Genomic DNA, 22173 nt, shown 5'->3' on the forward strand with positions numbered 1-22173 from the left:
CACGCCCCTACATCCAATCCAATGGATTCTACATGAGAGATTTTTAATAAAAAAAAATCTGCGCGTGTGTGTTAGAATGCTCTACAGTCTTAAAGATGTTCGGATGGAATTCTAGTATTTTGAGATTTTTTTTGTCTAAATCCTTAAAATTCCTATGCATGGAGCCATGAGTACTAGCCTGCTAGTGATACATTTTGCTAAATTTTAGTTTTATGTTAATACTTATGCTGATTTGTTATAAGAAAAAAATACTATTTATTCAAAAGTAGTTCAAGCCAACTGGCAATATACGTGAGGGTCTTGGTCTCTTGGACCTCCAACTCGTGCTCAACCACTGGACGTACACGCAGGCACGCAGCAAGCCTGCAGCCACAAAGCAGAAGCTGGCACCAAGCAGTCGGCAGTAGCCACAAACCATGAGTACTGTAGTCTACTCCGTAGGCAGGGCGAGGGCAGAAAAGGAAAACCTGAGGTTAACGACTCGGGCTCCACCAGACTCCGAGCGCAAAAGCTGAAAAGCGGTTCCGTTCTGCCGACCACGGATCGCAGTCCAAACACCACAGAAGGGAAAGGGAGCACGAAGACGGAAGCATCTTTTTTTTTTTTTTTGGTTGGGGGCGGGGGGGTTACCTCTACGCTACCATCCTCCGACTCCGAGCAACAACGCGACTAGCTAGGAGGCAATTCCGCGGTCAGCTTTGAAAACAACATCGGCGGCTCGAGGGACTTGTTTAGTTCCAAAAAATTTTACAAAGTTTTTTAGATTCTACGTCACATCGAATCTTTAGATGCATGCATGAAGTATTAAATATAGACGAAAATAAAAATTAATTGTACAGTTTGGTCGGAATTGACGAGACGAATCTTTTAAGTCTAGTTAGTCTATAATTAAATAATATTTGTCAAATATAAATGAAAGTGGTACTATTCCTATTTCCAAAACTTTTTGAAACTGAACAAAGCCTGAACTTCCATTTAGAATCCAACGACTCTGGTGACCTTCAGCTTTCTCAGTGCCTAGCATAGGCGTATGGCAGCCCAACGTGTGTAAGGCCTTGTTTAGTTCATCTTAAAATTCTAAAAAAAAATTAAGAGTTTTCACCACACCGAATCTTTAGATATATATATATGTAACATTAAATATAAATAAAAATAAAAATTAATTACACAGTTTGTCTGTAATTTGCGAAACGATTTTTTTGAGCCTAGTTAGTCTATGATTGGACAATAATTACCAAATACAAATAAAATACAAACGAATACGCTACAATAACCAAAAAAATCGCCAACTAAACAGGGCCTGAAAGTCCATGCTGAAACTTTCCCTCACTTTGTTTTAGCACCGAGTAGTACTACTGTGGTAGGCTGGTAGCCGATGTTAAGGCCTAGTTTAGATAAATTTTTTTTTTAAGTTTGACATTATAGCAATTTTGTTTGAATTTAATAAATATTGTTCAACCATGGATTAACTAAGTTTAAAAGATTCGTCTCGTGATTTATAGGTAAATTGTATAATTAGTTATTTTTTATCTATATTTTAATGCTCTATGTATGCATCTAAAAATTCGATGTAATAAAGAATCTTATACATTTTTGAAATTTTAGGTGCATCTAAACACCTAAGTTTAGAAAAGCTGGCATCGGGTCATGTAGGTTCACCGATGCAGAGAGAGTAAAATAATATTTCTTAGCCAGGATTGATGCTTTCTCGTGCTCCTGAAAGATGAGGTTATGATCTTCGGCCCCAGTCACATGTATATCAATACTCAACACTACGTAGATGTTTTCTCAGCATCGGTGCTTTGGCAATTGACATGCAGGTGCACTATTCAGCATCGGGCAACGTTGTGGGCAGTCTCAGGTCCAGTTCGCAGACAGACAATAATAAAGAGAGGTAATAGAGAGACTAAGAAACACTAACCATTTTTATAGCTAAATACTTGTCTCAACAGACCTTGCTCTTAGGTCAGTTTCAGTAGAGTATTTTATAGCATTATTTTCAAGATTATCACATCATATAAAACGAAATAAAAGTTGGTAATGGACAGTTTCATTCTATGGTTTCATAGTCATTCAGGAGGTGTTTGTGACTGCTCCGCTCCACGTTTTTCAGTTCTGGTCCATGTTTTTTTAGTCAAATGGTTTTAGCTCCACGCACTTAGTTCAAGAAGAAAAAATGATGGAGTTATGAGAGCAAGAGATACTCCACAAACTCCAGTTTTTTTATAAAGCTGCTCCACAGTGGAGAGTTTGTAGAGCAGTCCTAAACACCCTTTTGATTTCAAGACTCAGAGTCTAGATGAAACATATTTCCTCTACACGTAAGATTTTTTTATTTAATATTTTCTTTCTACTACATTTATGACAGCTTATTTTTACTACTCCCTCCATCCCAAATTGTAAGTCATTTCAAGAATCTTGGAGAGTCAAAACATTTTCATGTTTGACTAAATTTATAGAGAAAAATACTAAGATTTGTAACGTAAAGTGAGTATATTATGAAAATATAATTAAAAAAAAATCTAATGATACTTAGTTGGTATCACAATAATAATCATTTTATCATATAAATTTGGTCAAACTTAGAAATTTTTGACTCACCAAGATTCTTAAAATGACTTAAAATGACTTACAATTTTGGAGGGAGTTTGGAGGGAGTAGTAAACAATATCTCCTCAGCCAATACGAGGCGCATGAGAAGATGGTCGGTGAAGGTATGCTTTAAAATCCACGGATAATCTACTCTCTCAGTCCCATTAAAAATGTCATTTTTAATTTTCAAACTTCTTATCTAAACGTTCATCTTATTCAAAATTTTTATATAAATATTATTTATTTTATTATGACTTGTTTTATTAATAAAAATACTTTACAATAATTTATTTATTTTACTATTTACATAAGACAATTAAATAAGATAAACGGTTAAGCAAAAAATCTAAAAGTAAAAATAGGAAGGAAGGAGTAGCTAGGAACTTATCGCTAGGTAGAAAGCTTTTTCGTTTTCTCGCTCCTCCACATAGAATTTGATGTGTACGCTCAAATAGCTAGCTAAGTCAGCCTTGTTACGAACTCCCTTATAACGTCCCAAGAACCCAATCCTGTTCTACCCTAGAATCTTCCCTTCTTTTGATTCTTTTCGGCACTTTCTTGCATTTTAGTTGCCTCTTGGCAGTCACCACAAACCAGGGTGCCACAGTATACAAATGAAATTATTCCTGGGTGTCGGTACAAACTGGAAGCAAATGTGCAGGATATGCATGATTTATGCTCGCCAAACAGACAGAAAACACAACAGAGAACAGACTACAACCATTTACATCCTAAATGAGTAGTTCTTACTCAATTTTACTGCTACTACTATTGTTGTTAATGAGGAGCCACTCACAAAGTGCTGACTGGAAACCAGAGGAAACTAGCGTTCTGGCTTCAGGTTACGATCAATGTACTGCCTCACAGCGTCTTGGTTTACATGAAAAATAAACCTCATGTCCTTAATCTGAAAGGGGGAAAAAAAGGTAGCTAAATTAGTACAGCATGAAGATACTCGAAATGCATCAGTGATATCTCAGTCAAATAACAAGAGAAAGGGCTGTTTATTTTTTTTTTTCCAAATCAAGTGTAGCAAACCAGCACAACTGTTAACTCGTCAAAAAGGAATTGTTGCATATCTGACTACAGATCACAATAGTATCATTCGTACTGTTTTTAAGTCCAAATCAACAGAATGGCAAGTAAAGTTCAAGCAGTTATGTCCTACCAGTAGAACCATAAATTATATAGTACTCCCTCCGTTCAGGAATACTTAACGAGAGGAATGAGCTAGACAAAGTACAGTGTCCAGCTGTCAAGAAGTCCAGTGTTGATAACATCTGGCGATAGTAGAATAACAGGCTAACAGCTTTCAAATATTGATTATTTAGAGTTGTATCACGAGATGATATGAATATGACAGGATCACAGGTAAAGTTACAAAAATTGTGCATCGATTAACCACCAAGTTACAGATTCATTCAAAAGCGGAGGTATCAATTACAAACAGTAGAACGGGGAAGTATCAGTACCTCGATTAATGAATCAGAGTTTAAGTTGATGCGTTTGCAGCTTGGTATTTCCTTGCTATTAACAAAGATTGGACATTTTCCTATGTTCTTAATATGAAAAGACCCAGATTCATCCATCTTGATAACCGCCTGATTGTCAGAATACGTGGGTTAAATATAATGATACAAAAAAGTGCCCCACAACAGAAAAGAAACAGACTTAGGAAAACAAGGAATTCTATATCGTATTGTAGGGCAATGTGCATACTAAAGGGGGATCACCAACTGGGAGCCACAGTGCAAAACAGGAGAACTGCAACTTAATTGCTTTTAAAAATGGTTCAGAACAACATTACCGACAGTAGTATATTGCAAAAATTATTAAGTGGAAATATGAGCATTGAATGATACACTTTCAACGATTCTAATTTCCAAAATAAACTTGTGGTCTATTTACCCAACTGGGAATATTGTTACATTAGCAACACAAGTACATGATGTCGAACAAAAAGGAACTTAGACGAATGAAACACAGTTCATCGACTGCCACTCTGCCAGTCTTTCCAGACCCAAGTATTGCCTCCTGGATAAAGTTGACTGCTTTGCTAAATCAAGCAGACATCACAGCTTGCATGCTAAAATGTGACACACATAGTACTAATATCAATCAAAGCCATCAAGGTGGCACAGGCCAACTGTAGCTGCCAATCAGATAAAAATCCACCAGAGGTACAGAAATAATATTTTTGCCTTACAAACCACAATTAGGACAATGCAATGGTGCAAATGATGTGCAAATAAAGTCCCCTATGTGCAAATAAAGTCCCCTATGCTGATAAACCACAATTAGGACAATGCAACGAGGGATAATAAATTTTAACCTCCTATGTTTCTTACCTTCTTACATAAAAAATAGCCAAGCAATCAAGTCCCCTATCATTAGGCACTAGCCCTTTCCTTAGGAAATGTAATTACGTAAGGCATTTCTTAACACACAGTGGACTATTCAAGAAATTACCTGTCGGCGAGATATCTTATTTGCCCTCCCTTCTTTTCCCAAATCAATGTCAACTTTGACATCTTCTGTCTCTCTTCCAAGAGTAACCTGCTTGAGCAAAGAAAAAAATCAGAAGATGGTAGCAACATATTACACAAATATTCACTGCATACTCCATACATGTACAGAAACAAGATGGTTCAATCTTCCAGTCCCTAATTAGGATATGTCTTAGATCAGAACATGAAATCCCAAAATGGGAAATAAAATGATGACCCTTGGGGTGCATATTCAGAAATTGTCAGATACATCTCAAGTTCTAAAAACCAAAGTTGTTTGTATCTGCATCTCTTAAGGGACTGGGTGTCAATAATCCACTGCAACTATCTGGTACAAGATATAGATATGAAAATTGTGCACTCTTAGTCTTAGTTGTCACCCCTCACTTGCATCCTATAACTGATCTAGCTGAAAAGATAGCTGACCTCAGGATCCTTTATGTAGCATTTCAAGTGCAATCCATAAATAACTGCAAAAGCACCATGCGACATGATAGCTCTGTTCATATAAGACCGAGCACCTTGCTCCAATCTAATCAATGCCTTCCTGCTTTCCGGATGATGAAATCTGGTAACTGAAGATTTCAAAAAAAAAAGAAAAGAAAATAAGAATACATTCTGCTTCACTGATCAATGCCACATCAATATTGTTCACATAAAAATTTTCATTAAGAGGAAAATGGTAACATATATGTAGCATGGTGAGTCCATCGTAACTACACCCACTCTTGTACTATTATAAGAACATCCACTATATGAATGTTTACTCCTTAAACCCTCAGCCAACCAATGCCCTATAGATGATGAATCTTTCGTGACTTGAGACTATACATCACAATACTTTTTTTTCTAGAACACACAGGAGAGCAGCATATCATTATATTAAGAAGAATAGAAAAGGGTGGTCTTACAGCATCACAAACAAACCCACACCCACACACTCAAACTTAGTACAGAAACCTCACACTAGCAGATTAAGAAACCTGACCCTTGACCAAAAGAAAAAAACACAAGAGTTCACTCATTGGTAGGCACATACAGCACAATACTTCAGCTAACTCTGCGACACCAGTATTGAAAAAAATGTCGTTAAGACGTGCTTAGGCGTGCTTAAGCACTAGGCGGAGCCTAGCGTGTCAGTGTGCCACTTAGGCCATAGGTGTCCACTAAACGTGGCATGAACTGTGAGAACCCATGGATGGTGAAGAAAGGAAGAAGAGAGACGAGATTATATGATGGCAAAATGGTTTGTTGTTATTGTGATTCCGTCTATGCCTACCTCGTGGTGTCAAAATCACTCACCGTCTGCTCGATTTATTCCCTTTTGCTTGATTTCTCCAAAGGGCCATGTGTGCAGCCGATGTAGGGGCGTATGGAGGAGCTGACAGGGTGAGTGCAGGAGAAGAGGTGGTGCGCCATGGAGAGGTGGAGAGACAGATGGAGGTGCACAGGCGGAGGAGAGGCGGCGCAGCTGCGTGAGAATGAGGATTGTCTACTGGGAATTGGTGGTGGTAGGGCATCGTTGGGTGTTATGGTGTTTAGATGGGCTAGTGGGCTTCCTCCCCTAGTGGGCTCAGTGCATTGTTATGGCATTGCCCTCCCTTTTCCATTTATTTTGCCACATTTATGCAACTATAAATCTCTTGATACTCCCTCCGTATAGGATTTAGAAGTTGTTTAGGACCCAGCGACACGGTCTCCGAAACATAACTTTTACCTCTTGTTTTTATAAAAAATTTTGACCTCTTGTTTTTATAAAAATATTTAGGAAAAAATAATATATGTATACTTTTATGAAAGTATTTTTCAAGACAAATTTATTTATATAATTTTCACATTTACAAACTTAACAATTTAAAAGTTATTGATGATTTATATTCCCAATGTTTGACCCAAACCTTGTCAAAAACGACTTCTAAATCCTATACGGAGGGAGTATGTAGCTAGTGTGTAAACGCTTAATCGCATTTAATCTACGTTTAGACGTCCTAGGCACTAATCGGTGGCTTAGCGCCTGCCTAGCCCTAGCACCTTTTTGAACATTGTGTGACACTGATGCTAAACTTAAAAAGAAAGAAAGAGGTGCATCTATACATGGCATACGATTAATTTGGGCCGTGTTTAGTTCCTAAAGGAAAAAAAATTCACGACACTGTAGCACTTTCGTTTGTTTGTGGTAATTATTGTCCAACCATGGACTAATATAGGCTCAAAAGATTCATCTCGTAAATTCCGACCAAACTGTGCAATTAGTTTTTATTTTCGTCTATACTTAATACTCCATGCATGGAGTCTAAAGATTCGATGTGACGGGGAATCTTGAAAAATTTTGGGTTTTGGGGTGGAAGTAAACAAGGCCTTGATATACTGATCAGCAAGCAAAATGCCAAAATGTGTAATACATAAACATTTACCTTCAGGATGCATCAAATCAGAGTCTTGATCCCACGGGATGAGATCCTGGTCAAGAATCTGCATTGAACATGATATGGGACTAGTCAGAAACATCATAGAAAAGAGATCCAGGTAGCTGAGCTAAAAGATTTTTACCAAAGCTTCTAGATCATAGTAGTTTGGAACATCTTTTTCATGGTCAAGGCATTCTTCTGCTTGAGCTGGTGTTGCCGCATTTGCAATAGTGTTCTGAATACCCAAATCTGGCAGCGCATTCGATGGCGTACAGTTCTGTAGTGCAGCCTTGTCACCTAATTCTGGTTGACCATTAAGTGAGTTGTGTTGCATCTGATCAGGAGCTTGAACTGAATTTTGCAAAGTCAAACCATGAGAGTTATCAAAGCTCTCATGTGGTCCTAAACTACAAGGCGATCCTTCACCAAATCCAGCAGCACTGAAAGAGGGCAAAGCTAGCATGCATGTATTTGCATCATTTGTGTCAATGTTACCAGTCAAAAGGGCTCCAGTTGTTGAAGCACCTTCTGACGGTTTAGCTCCTAGGACACCACCTTCGTCATGAGCCACTGAGTCTTCTTTTTGTTCTGAAGTGGATGGGTTCATCTTAATTGTTTGTAACGAAGGTTGGACATTTGCCATATCTTCACTCTTTATTATTATAGCCAAGTCCTTTGTTTTGGGCTGTTCAGCATTTGATGGAGGGCTGGTTGCAGGGGAGGCTGAATAGATAGTATTCTCAGATTTCTGCCCAAAGGTAGAAGTACAGCATTCAAGAGGATACTCTGTTGGTGTAGAAACATCATCATTGCAAGGAATTTCAGGATCTTCTGTGTTCAATTTGCACTCCACATACAGGCCAGGACAGGGCACTAGTAAGGGAGTAGGAACTAAGATTATACCAGAAGCATCTGCATTATTTTTTACATCGCCAAGATCTATTTGATCACAGGAGATATTGGCATCATCGGGATGCACCAGATTTTGCATGCTTGATCTAACCCCATGAACAACTTTGAAGGCAGGGTCATCTAAATCCTCCTGGTTTCCCTCACTTGGAGAATTCAAAAAATTTTCACTATTCAGGATATCAAAGTCTTCACTATTACTGAAAAATGGGAAGTCCATAAAATCTGCAGCGTGATCTAAACCAGACATCCCACCATCTAAATTTGCTTCGAATGTGAGAGGGTCCCTGTTTTCTGACTTTACATTCTTATCATCAGCAAGAGTGAGCCTGTCTCTTTGCTGAACCCCACTCCAGATTGCACCATCTGGTGCTTCAGAACCCTCAGGTTGACCAATCACTTGGAGAGGCGTAGGTTCCTGCACACTTCCACTGAAATGGTTAGGGATCACCAAAGCCTTTGAGTCTACCACTCCATTACCACATTGATTGTTGTCCAAGTGCTGAAACTGCATAGAATCCTGAAAATCTGTGATACTCTTTAGAGAAACATTGTTCCCTTCACTATTCCCATGATTATTCGCTGCATAGGCATGATGTTCATATAGTTGGCCTACATCTGAGTAGCCATACACGACGTTATTGGTACCATCCCCATCTCTTGCCATGCTCTCAGTATGCTTCGTATGAAAAGATTGTCCATTCATTTCAGAATATGCATGTCCACCATTGTAGCTTGAACCCACTTGCCCATAGCGGCTCACTGAATTCAGCTCTGGTTCAATATTGTTAGGTAGGCCTCCACAGACACACTCACTGCCAGTTGCCATACATGAACAGGGGGCAACAAGAAATCCAAGGTCACCACTGTTACATGGATCATTGCGTACTCTCTTTCTCATCGCATAATATAGATTCTTTACACTGTCTATTTTCCGTTTCTGAAATGAAAAATCCTTTGCTTTTGAGTTGAAAAGTTTATGTGCCTTGGCTGGATCGGAAGTGGAAAGTTCATTCTCATACTCAGCCATCCGAGAAGCTGCTTGTGTTGAGATTTCTGGGTCATAAAGCAATGAATTCCAGCGGTCCTGTATTTCTTGAAGAGTGAATTTACGGGAAAAACATACAGCTCCTTTGGCTAAGGACTCCAATGAGGCACCAGCCTGCAAGTATCACAAGGAGCAGTTAGGAGTTGGCACAAAAAAAAGGAAAATAATTAGTAGTGAAGTCATATAGATCCAAGTTTGGAGCAGCCTTGTACTCTTTGTGGTTTCGTACTATGTTGGCTTCACAAAATCATAAGCCCACTTATTAGGACTACTGCTAGATCATATGCTAACCTAGAGATTATAAATAACAAGAGTTGCTCATAATATGTTTGAGGGAAAAAATGCTTAGAATAAAATACAGGGACAGCGGAAATAAGCTATAGTTCATGATAACATATACAGTATGTGAATTAGGGAAAGCAACCATTTTGATTAGATTAGGATTCTGATTCACTCCTACATAGTGCAGGGCATTACCTCAAAACTTAATAAAACCGAGAGCACTGGCTGCTACCATCAGTTCAACAATTTTGCAAGTAGCACTCAGTATCGAGAAACAACTTCACAGTTAAAGTAACTCAATCGAATATTATTGGATTCACCACAGTTTAGGGTAGCAAGCACCCTCACGAGCCACACCATCCAGTTTCTAAATTACTAAGAAAACTGACCTTTTTCCCATTTTTCAAGATTTTGATTCCCTAGCCTACCTGGAAAATTACCAAATTGCAATTAATCTCAACTGAGAAATGATGTAGGACCCTCATGAGCCAAGTCATCCAATTGCTAGGTTTCCAAAGAAAAAAAAACATACTTTTTTCCCATTTCAATATTTTGATTCCCTAGCCTACAGGAGAATTACCAGAATCGCAATTAATCTCAACTGAGAAATGCACAAAGAATTTAGGACCCTCACGAGCCACGCCATCCGACTGCTAAGTTTCCAATAAAACATACTTCTTTCCCATTTCAATATTTTGATTCCCTAGCCTACCAAGAGAATTACAAGAATCGCAATTAATCTCAACTGAGAAATGCAAACAAATTCAGGACCCCAGGGCCAAATAATTGCAAAACTGCTAAAACCACCAGGTGAATAACTCCATCAGAATATAGTCAAGCAATTTACCAAAGACGGAGGGATTTAAGTTCTTTTCTCTGCCTATATGAAGAGGATCAATTCTGACTACCAGGTGTTCCGGCAAGCACAAATCCCTCGGAATCCATCACGCTTCAGCGGCAATAGCCCAAGAACAACATTGGACGCAACAATTGACGCGTCGAGACGAACAGTAGGAACTCCAAGAAGTGCGGTTGGGGATACAGCCGTACAGGGGGCAGGCGGGGGTTACCTCGACTGCGTTCTTGAGGAGGATGTCGTCCTCGACTAGCCAGTTCACCGACGAAGTCGAAGCCGACAGAGCGCCCATGCCGGCACTGCCACCACCGCCTTCGCTGCTTCGAGGGAGGTGGAAGGGGCCGGAGTTGGGGGGGCGTGTGTGGTTTAGGGTTTTGGGAAAGGCGACAAGGCAAGAGGAGTAGAGGACGAAGAGTTTCCCAGGCTGGCGGGGCTCCTCCGAGAAAGGGCAGCCGGAACCCGGGCGTTAGCTTCCGCGCCGGGGGCTTTCCGCAGGAAAACCGGACTGCCACCGCGTGGGGGAGCTTCGACCGGCGAGCGCGCTGGGGATCTCCGGCTTCTGGCGTGCGGGTGAGGACGCGAGTGAGCAGTGGCCCCGCCTCCGTGCGAGTGAGCACACGAGCGAGCAGCGGCCCTGCCTCTGGCCCCGCCGCCGCGTATTGGTGGGCCAGCTCGCCCCCCGCCCCGCCGATGCCGCGCTGCGAGCCTGGGACTTCGAGGAAGATGACGCGTCCGTGTGTGTAGGAAAAAGGAAGGGAAAGAAGGAAAAAAAATAAATAAGAAGCAGACCAGTGGGTCCCATATGTCATATGACTCATCCCCTTTTATTTTAATGTCCTAGAACCAAATAGTCATCATGTCCCTTCTCAACCAAACATATAGGATTATCTCAGCTCGTGCCTGAAAACTAAGATGGATCCATATCATCTTACCTTGTTGTCGGTGTTTTATCCCCCGGGGGGTCACACCAACGAGTAAATTTGTATGCGTGCTCCCCTTTTCCGGATGGTGATGCAAGAAAACGCAGAGATTTATCCTGGTTCAGGCAAGAGAAGGCCCTACGTCCAGTGGGGGGGGGAGAGTTTGTATTATCTTGCACCTAAGTGCTTGTACAGGGGTGAATACAAGCGTGGAATGAAATGAGTCGTTCTACTACGCGTGTGAGTGTGGCCTTGTGTCCTAGTGTTCTAGTGTTCTTCCCTCTTCTATTCCTGAGTCTCTCCTTTTATAGCTCCAAGGAGAGACACAGGGTACATGCGTAGACGTTTAGAGTAGGGGTCGTTAGCCGCATGGAGCGCCGACCTATTCGAGGTTCCTGTGCAGCATGGCCTCGAGCCGTCCCATCCTGATAGCCCGGTGATGATTACGCGTGCTCCTGCGTTCTGCCCTGGGTGCCGCCTTGCACTGTTTCTGGGATCGCATGTCTGTACGATACGGCGGCGAATTCGGCTGGGTAGCTGTAGTGTCGTCAGTCGACGTCCAACTTATCCCTGGGAAGGGACCCTGTTTGGTCGAGGGTCGGACGCCACGTACTGGAGCGCCGACCTCGGGTGTCTCGAGGGTGTCTCGGTTAGGCGCTCCATCCTGGTTTCCTGTGTCCCGACACACCCCGGGTCGTCCGGTAGGAAAGCTGCAAAAAGGTTGATGGGACGGAAGTCTGTTCCCTATCACGCCTCCCGTGACCTGTGCGTTAGGTGGGGAAGCATCGGGCATACTTAATGCTCCGGCCCGCGTGCGTGTGTCAGGCGGCGGGTGGCGTCCTCGCGCTCGACGCCCTCCGGTTCGCATGAGGCTGTTCCGTATTCGACGGTAACTAACGCTCGACGCCTGATCGATTCGCTCGACGCTATTTCCGTCTTCGAGGTTGCGGCCGTCGATAGCGGCGCATACGCGAGATTAGTGCGTCGAATTGGGGGTCTCGACCCGCGTACGGACAATCTCGTAATGCGTATCGCTGAGGGTACCCCTTACCGATACCCTCGACAGTAGCCCCCGAGCCTTCATTCGAGCGCTAGCGCTCGAATGGAGGTTTTGATTTACGGTCGAATTTTCGTGGGGGCGCGCGAGCGACCCCGCGGGGTAGCCCCCGAGACCTCGGAGGAGTTTTTGACTCCTTCGAGGGTTATGTTGTCTAATTCGCAGAAACGCTTTCGACACCAGTGGTGGAAGATTCTGACTGGCTCGTTTCTGCCCGTGGGTTTCGACGTACTCTCGATAGAGCGAGCGTCTTTCATCCCAAATTGAGTTCCTAGCGGGTAGTCCAAGTGAGAACCTGTGCCCCTTTCGAGGGGGTCAGCTGTAGCCCAGAGGCGTCCTCATAAAGCAGGGTCGACGTGGTCGGGGGATTCTGGTCTCATTCGATAGAGTCCAGCGGCTCGATGCCTCCCTTCGGGGGGATCCCTCTCGACTGTCTCGACCCTACCTTGAACATCACCAGCGAGCCCTCGAGGCGGGCCTCGATCTTCGACCGCTCGCTGGGGATCCCTGACTCTAGCGCCCGAGATCGGCTGTCGAACCCTTTCGGCGGGCCAGCCATCGACCTCTCGAGACTTTTGCGGTTACGTCCCTTGGCTTACGAAGGAAGGGAACGGTCGTGGCGGTTCGCATTTCTGCCCGTTGGGCGCGCCTTTTTAGGCGGATGACGTTACGACACCGTATCGGCGAGGAATTCGGAGAGTCCGGCCTGTGAGGAGGGTGAGAGAGAGAACTGTCAGGCGGCGCATTTATGGGGGGTTACCTTATTTCTCGGATCTGTCCGTTGGAGGACAGCTGCCTATAAGTATGTCGTCGCGTCACCGCCGTTCCTCTTTCTTCCGCCTTCTCGCTCTTGTTCCTTTGCTGCCTTTGCTTTCTCGCCATCTCACGCGCACACGCCCCCTCGAGCCTTAGCGAATCCATCGTCCCGTTAGCCAAAATGCCTGTAAGACTCGTCGCCGCCGATGACTGGCGCCCGTCGTCGATGACGGAGCGCCGGCTGTTAGAGCTTGAGAAGGAGGGGCTGCTGCGCCGCCGCACCTCGCTGTCGTCGCCAGAGTGGATCGCGGCGCCAGCGAGCCACAGGGCGCCTCAGCCACCCGAAGGCTACGTGGTGTCGTTCGCCAAGTTCCACCGCCACGGTCTGGGTGCGCCTCCAAGCCGCTTCATGCGGGCCCTCTGTTCCCATTACGGGGTGGAGCTGCAGCACTTCTCCCCGAACGCCATCACCGTGGCGGCGGTCTTCGCCGCCGTGTGTGAGGGCTTCCTAGGGATGATGCCGCACTGGGATCTGTGGCTCCACCTCTACAGGGGCGAGCTATTCCATGCCTCCACCGGAACCACGGGCGTGAGGAAACCCGTGCGAGCGGGTTGCCTCAATCTGGTGCAGAAGACGGGGAAGACGGACCGGCCGCGGGAGTACATCCCGGTAGGGTTGTCGACCAACCATGCCGGTTGGGACTCTCAATGGTTCTACCTGCGGAACGATGACAACCTCCTACCCCCCTACTCGGGCCGTCTGATCTTGGAGCGCCCAGCGGACTGGACGTACGGCGTCGTCCAAGCCCATCAGCCTCGGCTCGACCCTCTCCTCGACGCCCTGAAGAAGCTTCGCCAGGAAGGTTTGACCGCCGCCCTCGTCCTCTCGGCGGTCCATCATCGGAGAGTTCTTCCTCTGATGTCGCGACCGCTGAGGATGGACGAGATGGGCCCTGGCGTCTCGTCTCGGGACCTCGAGGCATGTCGGATGTCCAGCGAGTCTCCGACGGATGATGAAGTCGCGGCCCGAGTCAGGGCCGCAATCGCCGGTGATTTTAAGCCGGAGCACGTCAACGGCTTCCCCATGCGACCCGACGCGGGTTCGATCGATCTGGTACGCTTTCTTCTTGCGCGCACCCTCGATTCTAGATTTCCCACCTCCCCTCTCTCTTTTTTTTTTTTAAGTCTACCTTAGTTTTGGCAGGGTCGGATTGATGTCCGGTCCTCGAGGCCTCCAGTAAAGGAGGACGAGGTCGATCGCGACAAACGACGCCAATCCGCCGAGAAGTCGAAGTCTGCCAAGGACTCCGCGAAAAAGGGGGAGAAGAAGAAAAATCTCGACCGCCAAGCATTGGAGGTGCGTCGAGCCAAATCCAGGCAGAGGGGGGAGCCTGAGGAAGAATCCCCCAACGACGACGACGACGACGACGACGAGAGTAGCGACGACTCCGAGGGGATGGCGTCGCGTCTTGATCGGCTCCTCGAGGGCCCCCCTCGGGATGACGTCGGTGCCCCCCAGACAGAAGCGCCGGGGGAGGGTCCGAGCGGGTCTCGTCGTTCCCGGCCCGACGCTCCTTCCGCGCTCAAGACGGGCCAGGACGCACCACGCCCTCCCCTGGCGCCCAGGGAGAGTGGTCCGGCAAGATCCCAGGCGTCGAGGCCGCTGACCCGCGGTCGCGCTGCGGCTTTTGAGAAAGGAGACGCCGGCCGTAGGAGCGCGAGTCCCGGCACCCGCCAAGCGGGACCCGATGTACCTAGGCCAGTCTCTGCCCTCGAGGGGCCTAGCGCCCCGACGCGGGGTGGCTCGAGGCCCGCTGGTCGGGGTGGCGGAAGGCGAGCCGTTCTGCCCGTGGGGTAAGCCTTTTTGCTGTTGCGGTCTTTATCCCCTCGTTCTCTCACCTTTCCTCACATGCTTACTTTTTCTCAGGCTGAAACGGGCCCTCGAGCAGGCCCAACCATCGATGGCCAAGAGGCTCAGAACGGGTGCCGCCTCCGCGGAACAAGGTTCGTAGTTAATTCCTGGGTGTCGCGATATTTACTACGTCGGTTATCATGACGTCTGACCCTTACCCTTTGTTTCGCAGGCCCGTCCAGCACCCAACCTTCAGCCGGCGTCGAGGCGGCGTCGCCTCGTCCCGCGCCTACTCCGTCGCCACCAACTCATGATGCGACCCCTCAGACGCGAGTGTCAGAGGGAGCCCCCGAGCCCCCTCGATTGGGGGTCGAGGGGGGAACCCATCACCATTAGCGACACGTCTGATGGTAACGAAGCGTCTGGGGGCGTCCGACCCATGGAGGAAGAGGCGTCGACTCCCAACGTCGCGGGACGGACTCCCTGGCCCGCAAGCCTTCGAGCCCTCGAGACGCAAAGGGAGATGGTGGAGGAGGAGGCGCGGGAGCGCGAGGCGGCGCAGCCGTCACTAGAACAGCAGCAGCAGCAACCCCAGCCAGAGGAGCAGCTGCTGCATCAGCAGGACGAGCAGCAGCAGCAGCTGGGGGGCCAAGAGAACGAGCCGCTCGAGTCCCCGCCTCGAATTTTGGCCGGATCGGTGCCGCAAGCGTCACAAGAGCCCGGCGATCAAGAGGGAGATTTGCCGGTGTACGGGCCTCCCACCCCAGCGTGGCTTCTCCCGGGGGCGCCCGCCGCGATCCGGGCAGAGTCGGGTCGAGCGGACGGAGTGGTGGCGCTCGCCTGCATGATGCGCACCCCCACCGACCCCGAGTCCGAGATCAAGAGGACACTCTACGGCATGGACGGGATCGCCCCAGGGTTCCTCCGGGAGCGTCGAGCGTGGGAGGACCGTTTTCCCTCTGAGGAAGACGAGATCGGATCGTCTGGGAGCAAGGACGGTACGTGGAAAACGGTGGATGACGACGGGCGGTTCCCTTGCCTCGCCGACCTATTCTTGCGCCACGGGGGTTCTCTCGAGACCGTCGAGAACTTTCTCCGCGGCGTCAAGGTGCGGGCCGATCGGGAGATGGAGAACTGGTGTCCCGACCGGATTCGTATCCGAGCTTCCAGCGACCCGTCCGAGCCCAATATCTTCCTCGACGACAAGAAGGAGGTCGAGAAGTGGGAGCACGTCGAGGAGCTCCGCCTCTGGATGAAACATGTGGTGGGGCTCCTATCGGACGTCATCAACAACGGGCTTGGCCCGGCCTATTTTGTAAGCGTTTCTCGAGCTCCAATCTTGGTGGTGCTTTTGGGTTTCTATGTTCTAATCCCCCTGACTCCTGATTCGCAGGATATGAAAGAGACCTCTCGCATCAAATCTAGCTTCATTCACGCCACGAGGGGCGGATGGGAGCAGCTTCCCCTCCTCAAGGATCAACTCCTCGAGTCGCAGGAAAAGCTGCTTAAAGCTTACAAAGATCTTATAGCACTCGAGGAGGAGAAGAAAGTGAGGGAGGCTGCTTTGGCCGAGGCCCGAGAGGTCTCGAAGAAGGCGGAGGAGGAGGCGGTGCGGCTACGAGAGCGGACTCTTACAGTCGAGGAGGCCGCGTCCAGAGCCCGGGAGGAGGTCCTGTCCCACAAGAGCGTCATCGCGGATCTGGACAAGGAAAAGGGCCTTCTCCAAACCGACCTGGACTCCCTCCGCGATACCTTCCAGAAGATGAAGGTGGCTTGCGTGGAAAATGAGGTCGCCAGAGGTGCCGCCGAGGACGCGAAGAAGAAAGCCCTCGAAGACCTCGAGATAGAGCGAGCTCGATCCCGCAGTCTCTCCGACGACGTCGAGCGTCTGAAGGGAGAACTGCTGGAGAAGAGTGGAGCCGTCGCCCAGGCCGGCAGGGTGATCGAGGATCTCCGCGTCGCCAATACTGAGCTGGCACGCTCCAACAGAGAGATCGAGCGTGCCAATACTAGATTGGTCGGCGAGAACACGGCTCTAGAGGAGAGCATCAAAGGTATGTTTCCTTTGTCGAATTTCCTTTTCGAGGTGTGTTTGAGTCCTTTCTAAACCTTTTCTGTATTGGCGTTTATAGGGCTCAAGGACGAACTCCTGGCTGCCCAAGCCGAGGCTCGCAACGCCAAGGCTCAGCTCGAGGCTGAGGTCGCTTTGAACTGTCGAGTGCGGACGGCGATAAGCGATCTCTCGACCTCTTGGGAGGTCGAGCCTATGGATGAGTCGAGGGAGGACGCTCGAGGCGACGCCCTGATCGACCAGTTGTGCTACATAGGCGCGACGCTGCGAGATCGGGTGCGGGATGCCCTCCACATCGGGGTGAAGCGGGCGATGGCGGTTGTCTGCTCGGGCTTCTCCTACGACATGGAGGTGGTGTCCCATGGCTTCGTCACCGACATCTCCAAGACCGACGCGGAGAACGAGGAGAGGCTCCATGCCTTGATCGACGACGCGGAGGCTCCTGGAGAAAGGTTGGCCAAGCTCTTCGAGCCTGAGGTGCTCCCTCCTGAGGCTAGCTCGGGCGGAGGTGAGGGTGGCGAGGATCGTACCATGGGCTGAGGCCTGCGAGCCTGCTCGGGGTGCCTGGGGCCCCCTTGTATGAAATTTAGTTAATCCTGTTTCTAAGCGATACAGTATTTTTGTGGTTGTTTAAAGATTTTGTTTGTCTTTCCACTCGATGTTCTTTTATTTCTTTTGCGCCTACAAATGTGTTCCTTGTTCGATTTTTCGTAAAAGACAGCTTCAATTGCCTCGAGGGTGAGGGAACGAGTAGAGTTTGCATAGCCCGGGGGCGTAGGTGTTCTCAGGCTCGCTATCCTTCGGTCCTCGAGGGGCTCGAGGCGCCTCGACTACTCGATCGTTCGAGGTTTATTAAGCAGGAAAGAGAGAAACTTTTTGGCTTTTTCGACGCTTGGGGAGGGGTCGTCCCTCTGGTAGCCCCCGAGGGGGTGCGGACCATGATGGGTCATGGTCGGCATCCCCTTTTTACGTCGAGACTATAACTCGTAACTATTTTCGGTACAGAAAGAAACTGCTCGAGGGAAAGACTTTATTTATTCATGCGTTCATTTACAAAGTCTTCGTACAAAAAGTAGGATCGTAAGTCTAGGACTTCTAGGGGTAGAATCGACGTAGCTGTTCGATGTTCCATGCGTTGGTGAAGACTGCCCCCTTTTCGTCCGCCAATTTGTACGTTCCCGGCTTAAGGACCTCGGCCACCACATACGGACCTTCCCAAGGTGGGGTTAGCTTGTGGCGTCCTTGGTTGCTTTGCCGACGTCGTAGGACAAGGTCGCCTATGTTGAGGTCCCTCTTGCGCACGTGCTTGTCGTGGTAGCGTCGGAGTTTCTGCTGATATCTAGCAGAGTTGAGGAGGGCCATGTCTCGAGCCTCCTCGAGTTGGTCGACCGCGTTTTCTTGAGCTTCTTTGTTTGATTGCTCATTGTAAGCCTTGAGTCGAGGTGATCCATACTCGAGGTCTGTGGGGAGGATAGCCTCAGAGCCGTAGACCATGAAGAACGGGGTGTATTTGGTGGCCCTGCTTGGCGTTGTCCTTAGGCTCCATAGGACTGAGGAAAGCTCCTCGACCCATCTCTTGCCGAACTTCTTCAATCGATTGTAGATCCTCGGCTTGAGTCCTTGCAAAATCATGCCGTTGGCACGCTCAACCTGGCCGTTAGTTCGGGGGTGGGCTACTGCAGACCAGTTCACACGGATGTGATGCTGATCGCAGAAATCCAGGAACTTTCTGCCCGTGAACTGGGTGCCGTTGTCGGTGATGATGACATTGGGGATCCCAAACCGATGGATGATGTCGGAGAAGAAAAGGACGGCCTGCTCGGAGCGGATGTTAGTGATGGGCCGAGCCTCGATCCATTTGGAGAACTTGTCGATAGCCACCAGCAAATGAGTATACCCTCCTTTCGCCTTTTGTAAGGGTCCTACTAAATCGAGTCCCCACACCGCAAACGGCCAGGTGATGGGGATCATCTGAAGAGCGTGGGCGGGCAGGTGCGTCTGTTTGGCGTAGAATTGGCACCCATGACACGAGCGTACTAGCTCGATGGCGTCCGCCACGGCCGTTGGCCAGTAAAAACCTTGCCGAAAAGCGTTTCCTACAAGGGTTCGTGGGGCGGCATGGTGGCCACAAGCTCCCGAGTGTAGGTCGTCGAGGAGTTTTCGGCCTTCCTCTATGGTGATGCAGCGCTGTAAGATCCCCGTCGGGCTCCGTCGATATAGCTCGTTGTCTTCACCATAGATCACATATGATTTGGCCCGTCGAGCGATACGACGAGCTTCTGTCCTGTCTTCTGGCAACTCACCGCGGATAAGGCAGTCGAGGAACGGTGTGCGCCAATCGAATGGTCGTCCCGGTCGTCGTTCTATTTCCATCACCTCTTCCTCCATCAAGAGCGCATCGACAGCATTGGTTGGTTGGGCGATGGTGACGTCGACGCCAGCCCCCGAGCCTAGGTCGACGGATGGCTCGTGTAGATCCTTTGAGAACGCATCAGGCGGCACTGTGCCTCTGGTAGATGCAATCTTGGCGAGTTCATCGGCTGCCTCGTTGTAGCGTCGAGCGACATGGACGAGCTCGAGGCCGTGGAATTTATCTTCGAGCCGACGCACCTCCTTGCAGTATGCTTCCATTTTTGGGTCATGGCAGCTCGAGGCTTTCATTACTTGGTCGATGACGAGTTGGGAGTCGCCTCGGACGTCGAGGCGTCGGACTCCTAACTCGATAGCGATCTTGAGACCGTTGACGAGGGCCTCATACTCTGCGACATTGTTAGATGCGGCGAAGTGAATTCTGATTATGTACCTCATGTGGACGCCCAAGGGTGAGATGAATAACAGGCCGGCCCCTGCCCCAGTTTTCATGAGCGACCCGTCGAAATACATTGTCCACAGCTCCGCTTGGACCTGAGTTGGGGGAAGCTGGGAGTCCGTCCATTCCGCGACGAAGTCTACCAGGGCTTGCGATTTGATGGCCCTTCGAGGCGCGTAAGTGAGAGTCTCGCTCATGAGCTCGACCGACCACTTTGCTATCCTTCCCGTGGCCTCCTTGCTCTGGATTATCTCACCCAAAGGGAAAGAAGAGACCACCGTGATAGGATGACCAAGGAAGTAATGCTGTAATTTGCGGCGGGCAAGGATTACGGCGTAGATCAGCTTCTGGATTTGGGGGTAACGCGCCTTGGTCTCCGAGAGCACCTCGCTGACAAAATAGACTGGCCTTTGGACCGGCAGCGCGTGACCCTCCTCTTGTCTTTCGACCACCACCGCCGCGCTGACGACCTGGGCCGTCGACGCAACGTAGAGGAGTAGAGGCTCCGCGGGTTGAGGTGGAACTAGGACTGGTGCCGAGGTCAGCGTCTTCTTCAGTTTCTCGAGTGCTTCCTCGGCCTCGGGGGTCCAAGAAAAGCGGTCGACTTTCTTCAGGAGTCGATACAATGGTAATGCCTTTTCTCCTAGTCTCGAGATGAAACGGCTCAGAGCCGCCAGGCACCCCGTGACTCTCTGGACACCCTTGATGTCTCGGATTGGCCCCATTTTCGTGATAGCCGAGACTTTCTCGGGATTGGCCTTGATACCGCGCTGTGAAACAATGTACCCTAAGAGCATGCCTCGAGGCACGCCGAAAACGCACTTCTCGGGATTAAGCTTGATCCGGCTGGTGCGTAAGCAGCTGAAGACAACCCCGAGGTCCTGGATCAGGTCTCCTCGTTGCTTTGTCTTGACGACAATGTCGTCGACGTAGGCCTCGACCGTCGAGCCTATGTGTTTGCCGAAAACGTGGAGCATGCAACGTTGATACGTGGCTCCGGCGTTTCGAAGCCCGAATGGCATGGTCACGTAGCAATACATCCCAAAAGGCGTGATGAAAGAGGTCGCGAGCTGGTCGGACTCCTTCATTTTTATTTGATGGTAACCGGAATAAGCATCAAGGAAAGAAAGGGTTTCACATCCCGCGGTAGAATCGACAATCTGATCAATGCGTGGTAATGGAAAAGGAACTTTCGGACATGCTTTATTCAAACCAGTATAATCAACACACATCCTCATTTTCCCATTCTTTTTCTTAACTAATACAGGGTTCGCTAACCAGTCAGGATGATGAACCTCCTTGATGAATCCGGCCGTCAAAAGCTTGTGGACTTCCTCGCCAATGATCTTGCGCTTTTCCTCGTCGAATCGGCGCAACCGCTGCTTCACTGGCTTGGAACCGGCTCGAATCTCCAAGGAGTGCTCGGCGACTTCCCTTGGTATGCCCGGCATATCCGAGGGACTCCATGCAAACATATCAGCATTCGCACGGAGAAAGTCGACGAGCACGGCTTCCTATTTGGGGTCGAGGTCGGTGCTGATCGTCAGCACCTTGCCGTCGGAGTTGTTGGGGTCGAGCGGGATCTTCTTAGTTCCTTCCGCCGCCTCGAAGCTGCCCGCATGACGTTTAGGTTCTGGAGCCTCAGCGGCCATGGCTTCGAGCTTCGCAACGAGCTCGGTGGAGCTCTCGACCGCCTCCCCGTACTCGACGCACTCGACGTCGCACTCGTACGCGTGCTCGAAGGAGGAACTGACGGTAATGACGCCTTTGGGACCAGGCATCTTGAGCTTCAAGTATGTGTAGTTGGGTATAGCCATGAACTTGGCGTAGCCCGGGCGCCCGATGATGGCGTGGTACGTGCCTCGGAACCCGACCACCTCAAAGGTGAGGGTTTCTTTCCTGAAGTTGGCCGCCGTGCCGAAGCAGACTGGTAGGTCGATTCGACCTACTGGCAGTGCCTTTTTCCCTGGTACGACGCCATGGAAACCGCCGGCGCTTGGCTGGAGGCGTCCTCTGTCGATGCCGAGGAGGTCGAGGGTCTCGAGATAGGTGATGTTGAGGCTGCTGCCGCCATCCATCAGCACTTTCGAGAGTCGGGTGTTGACG

At 48.8% G+C, this 22173-nt stretch overlaps 1 protein-coding gene across 2 annotated transcripts; it reads right to left on the reverse strand.

Annotated features, from left to right (window-relative positions):
• On the reverse strand, nt 3128-11297 carry LOC8081094. 2 transcript variants are annotated; one of them, XM_021450790.1, is made up of 7 exons: nt 10817-11296; nt 7650-9578; nt 7514-7571; nt 5526-5674; nt 5062-5148; nt 4065-4193; nt 3128-3499 (listed from the first exon to the last, which is right to left on the reverse strand). In XM_021450790.1, the coding sequence occupies exons 1-7, from the start codon at nt 10892-10894 to the stop codon at nt 3416-3418; spliced, it is 2514 nt and encodes an 837-aa protein (XP_021306465.1). In that variant the 5' UTR covers nt 10895-11296; the 3' UTR covers nt 3128-3415. The 2 variants fall into 2 exon arrangements, with proteins under 2 accessions (XP_021306465.1, XP_021306466.1); XM_021450791.1 differs by lacking the exons at nt 3128-3499; nt 4065-4193; nt 5526-5674 and having other exon boundaries at nt 5085-5148; nt 10817-11297.

Source organism: Sorghum bicolor, chromosome 1 (genome assembly GCF_000003195.3).
Source record: "Sorghum bicolor cultivar BTx623 chromosome 1, Sorghum_bicolor_NCBIv3, whole genome shotgun sequence".
Classification (NCBI taxonomy): domain Eukaryota; kingdom Viridiplantae; phylum Streptophyta; class Magnoliopsida; order Poales; family Poaceae; genus Sorghum; species Sorghum bicolor.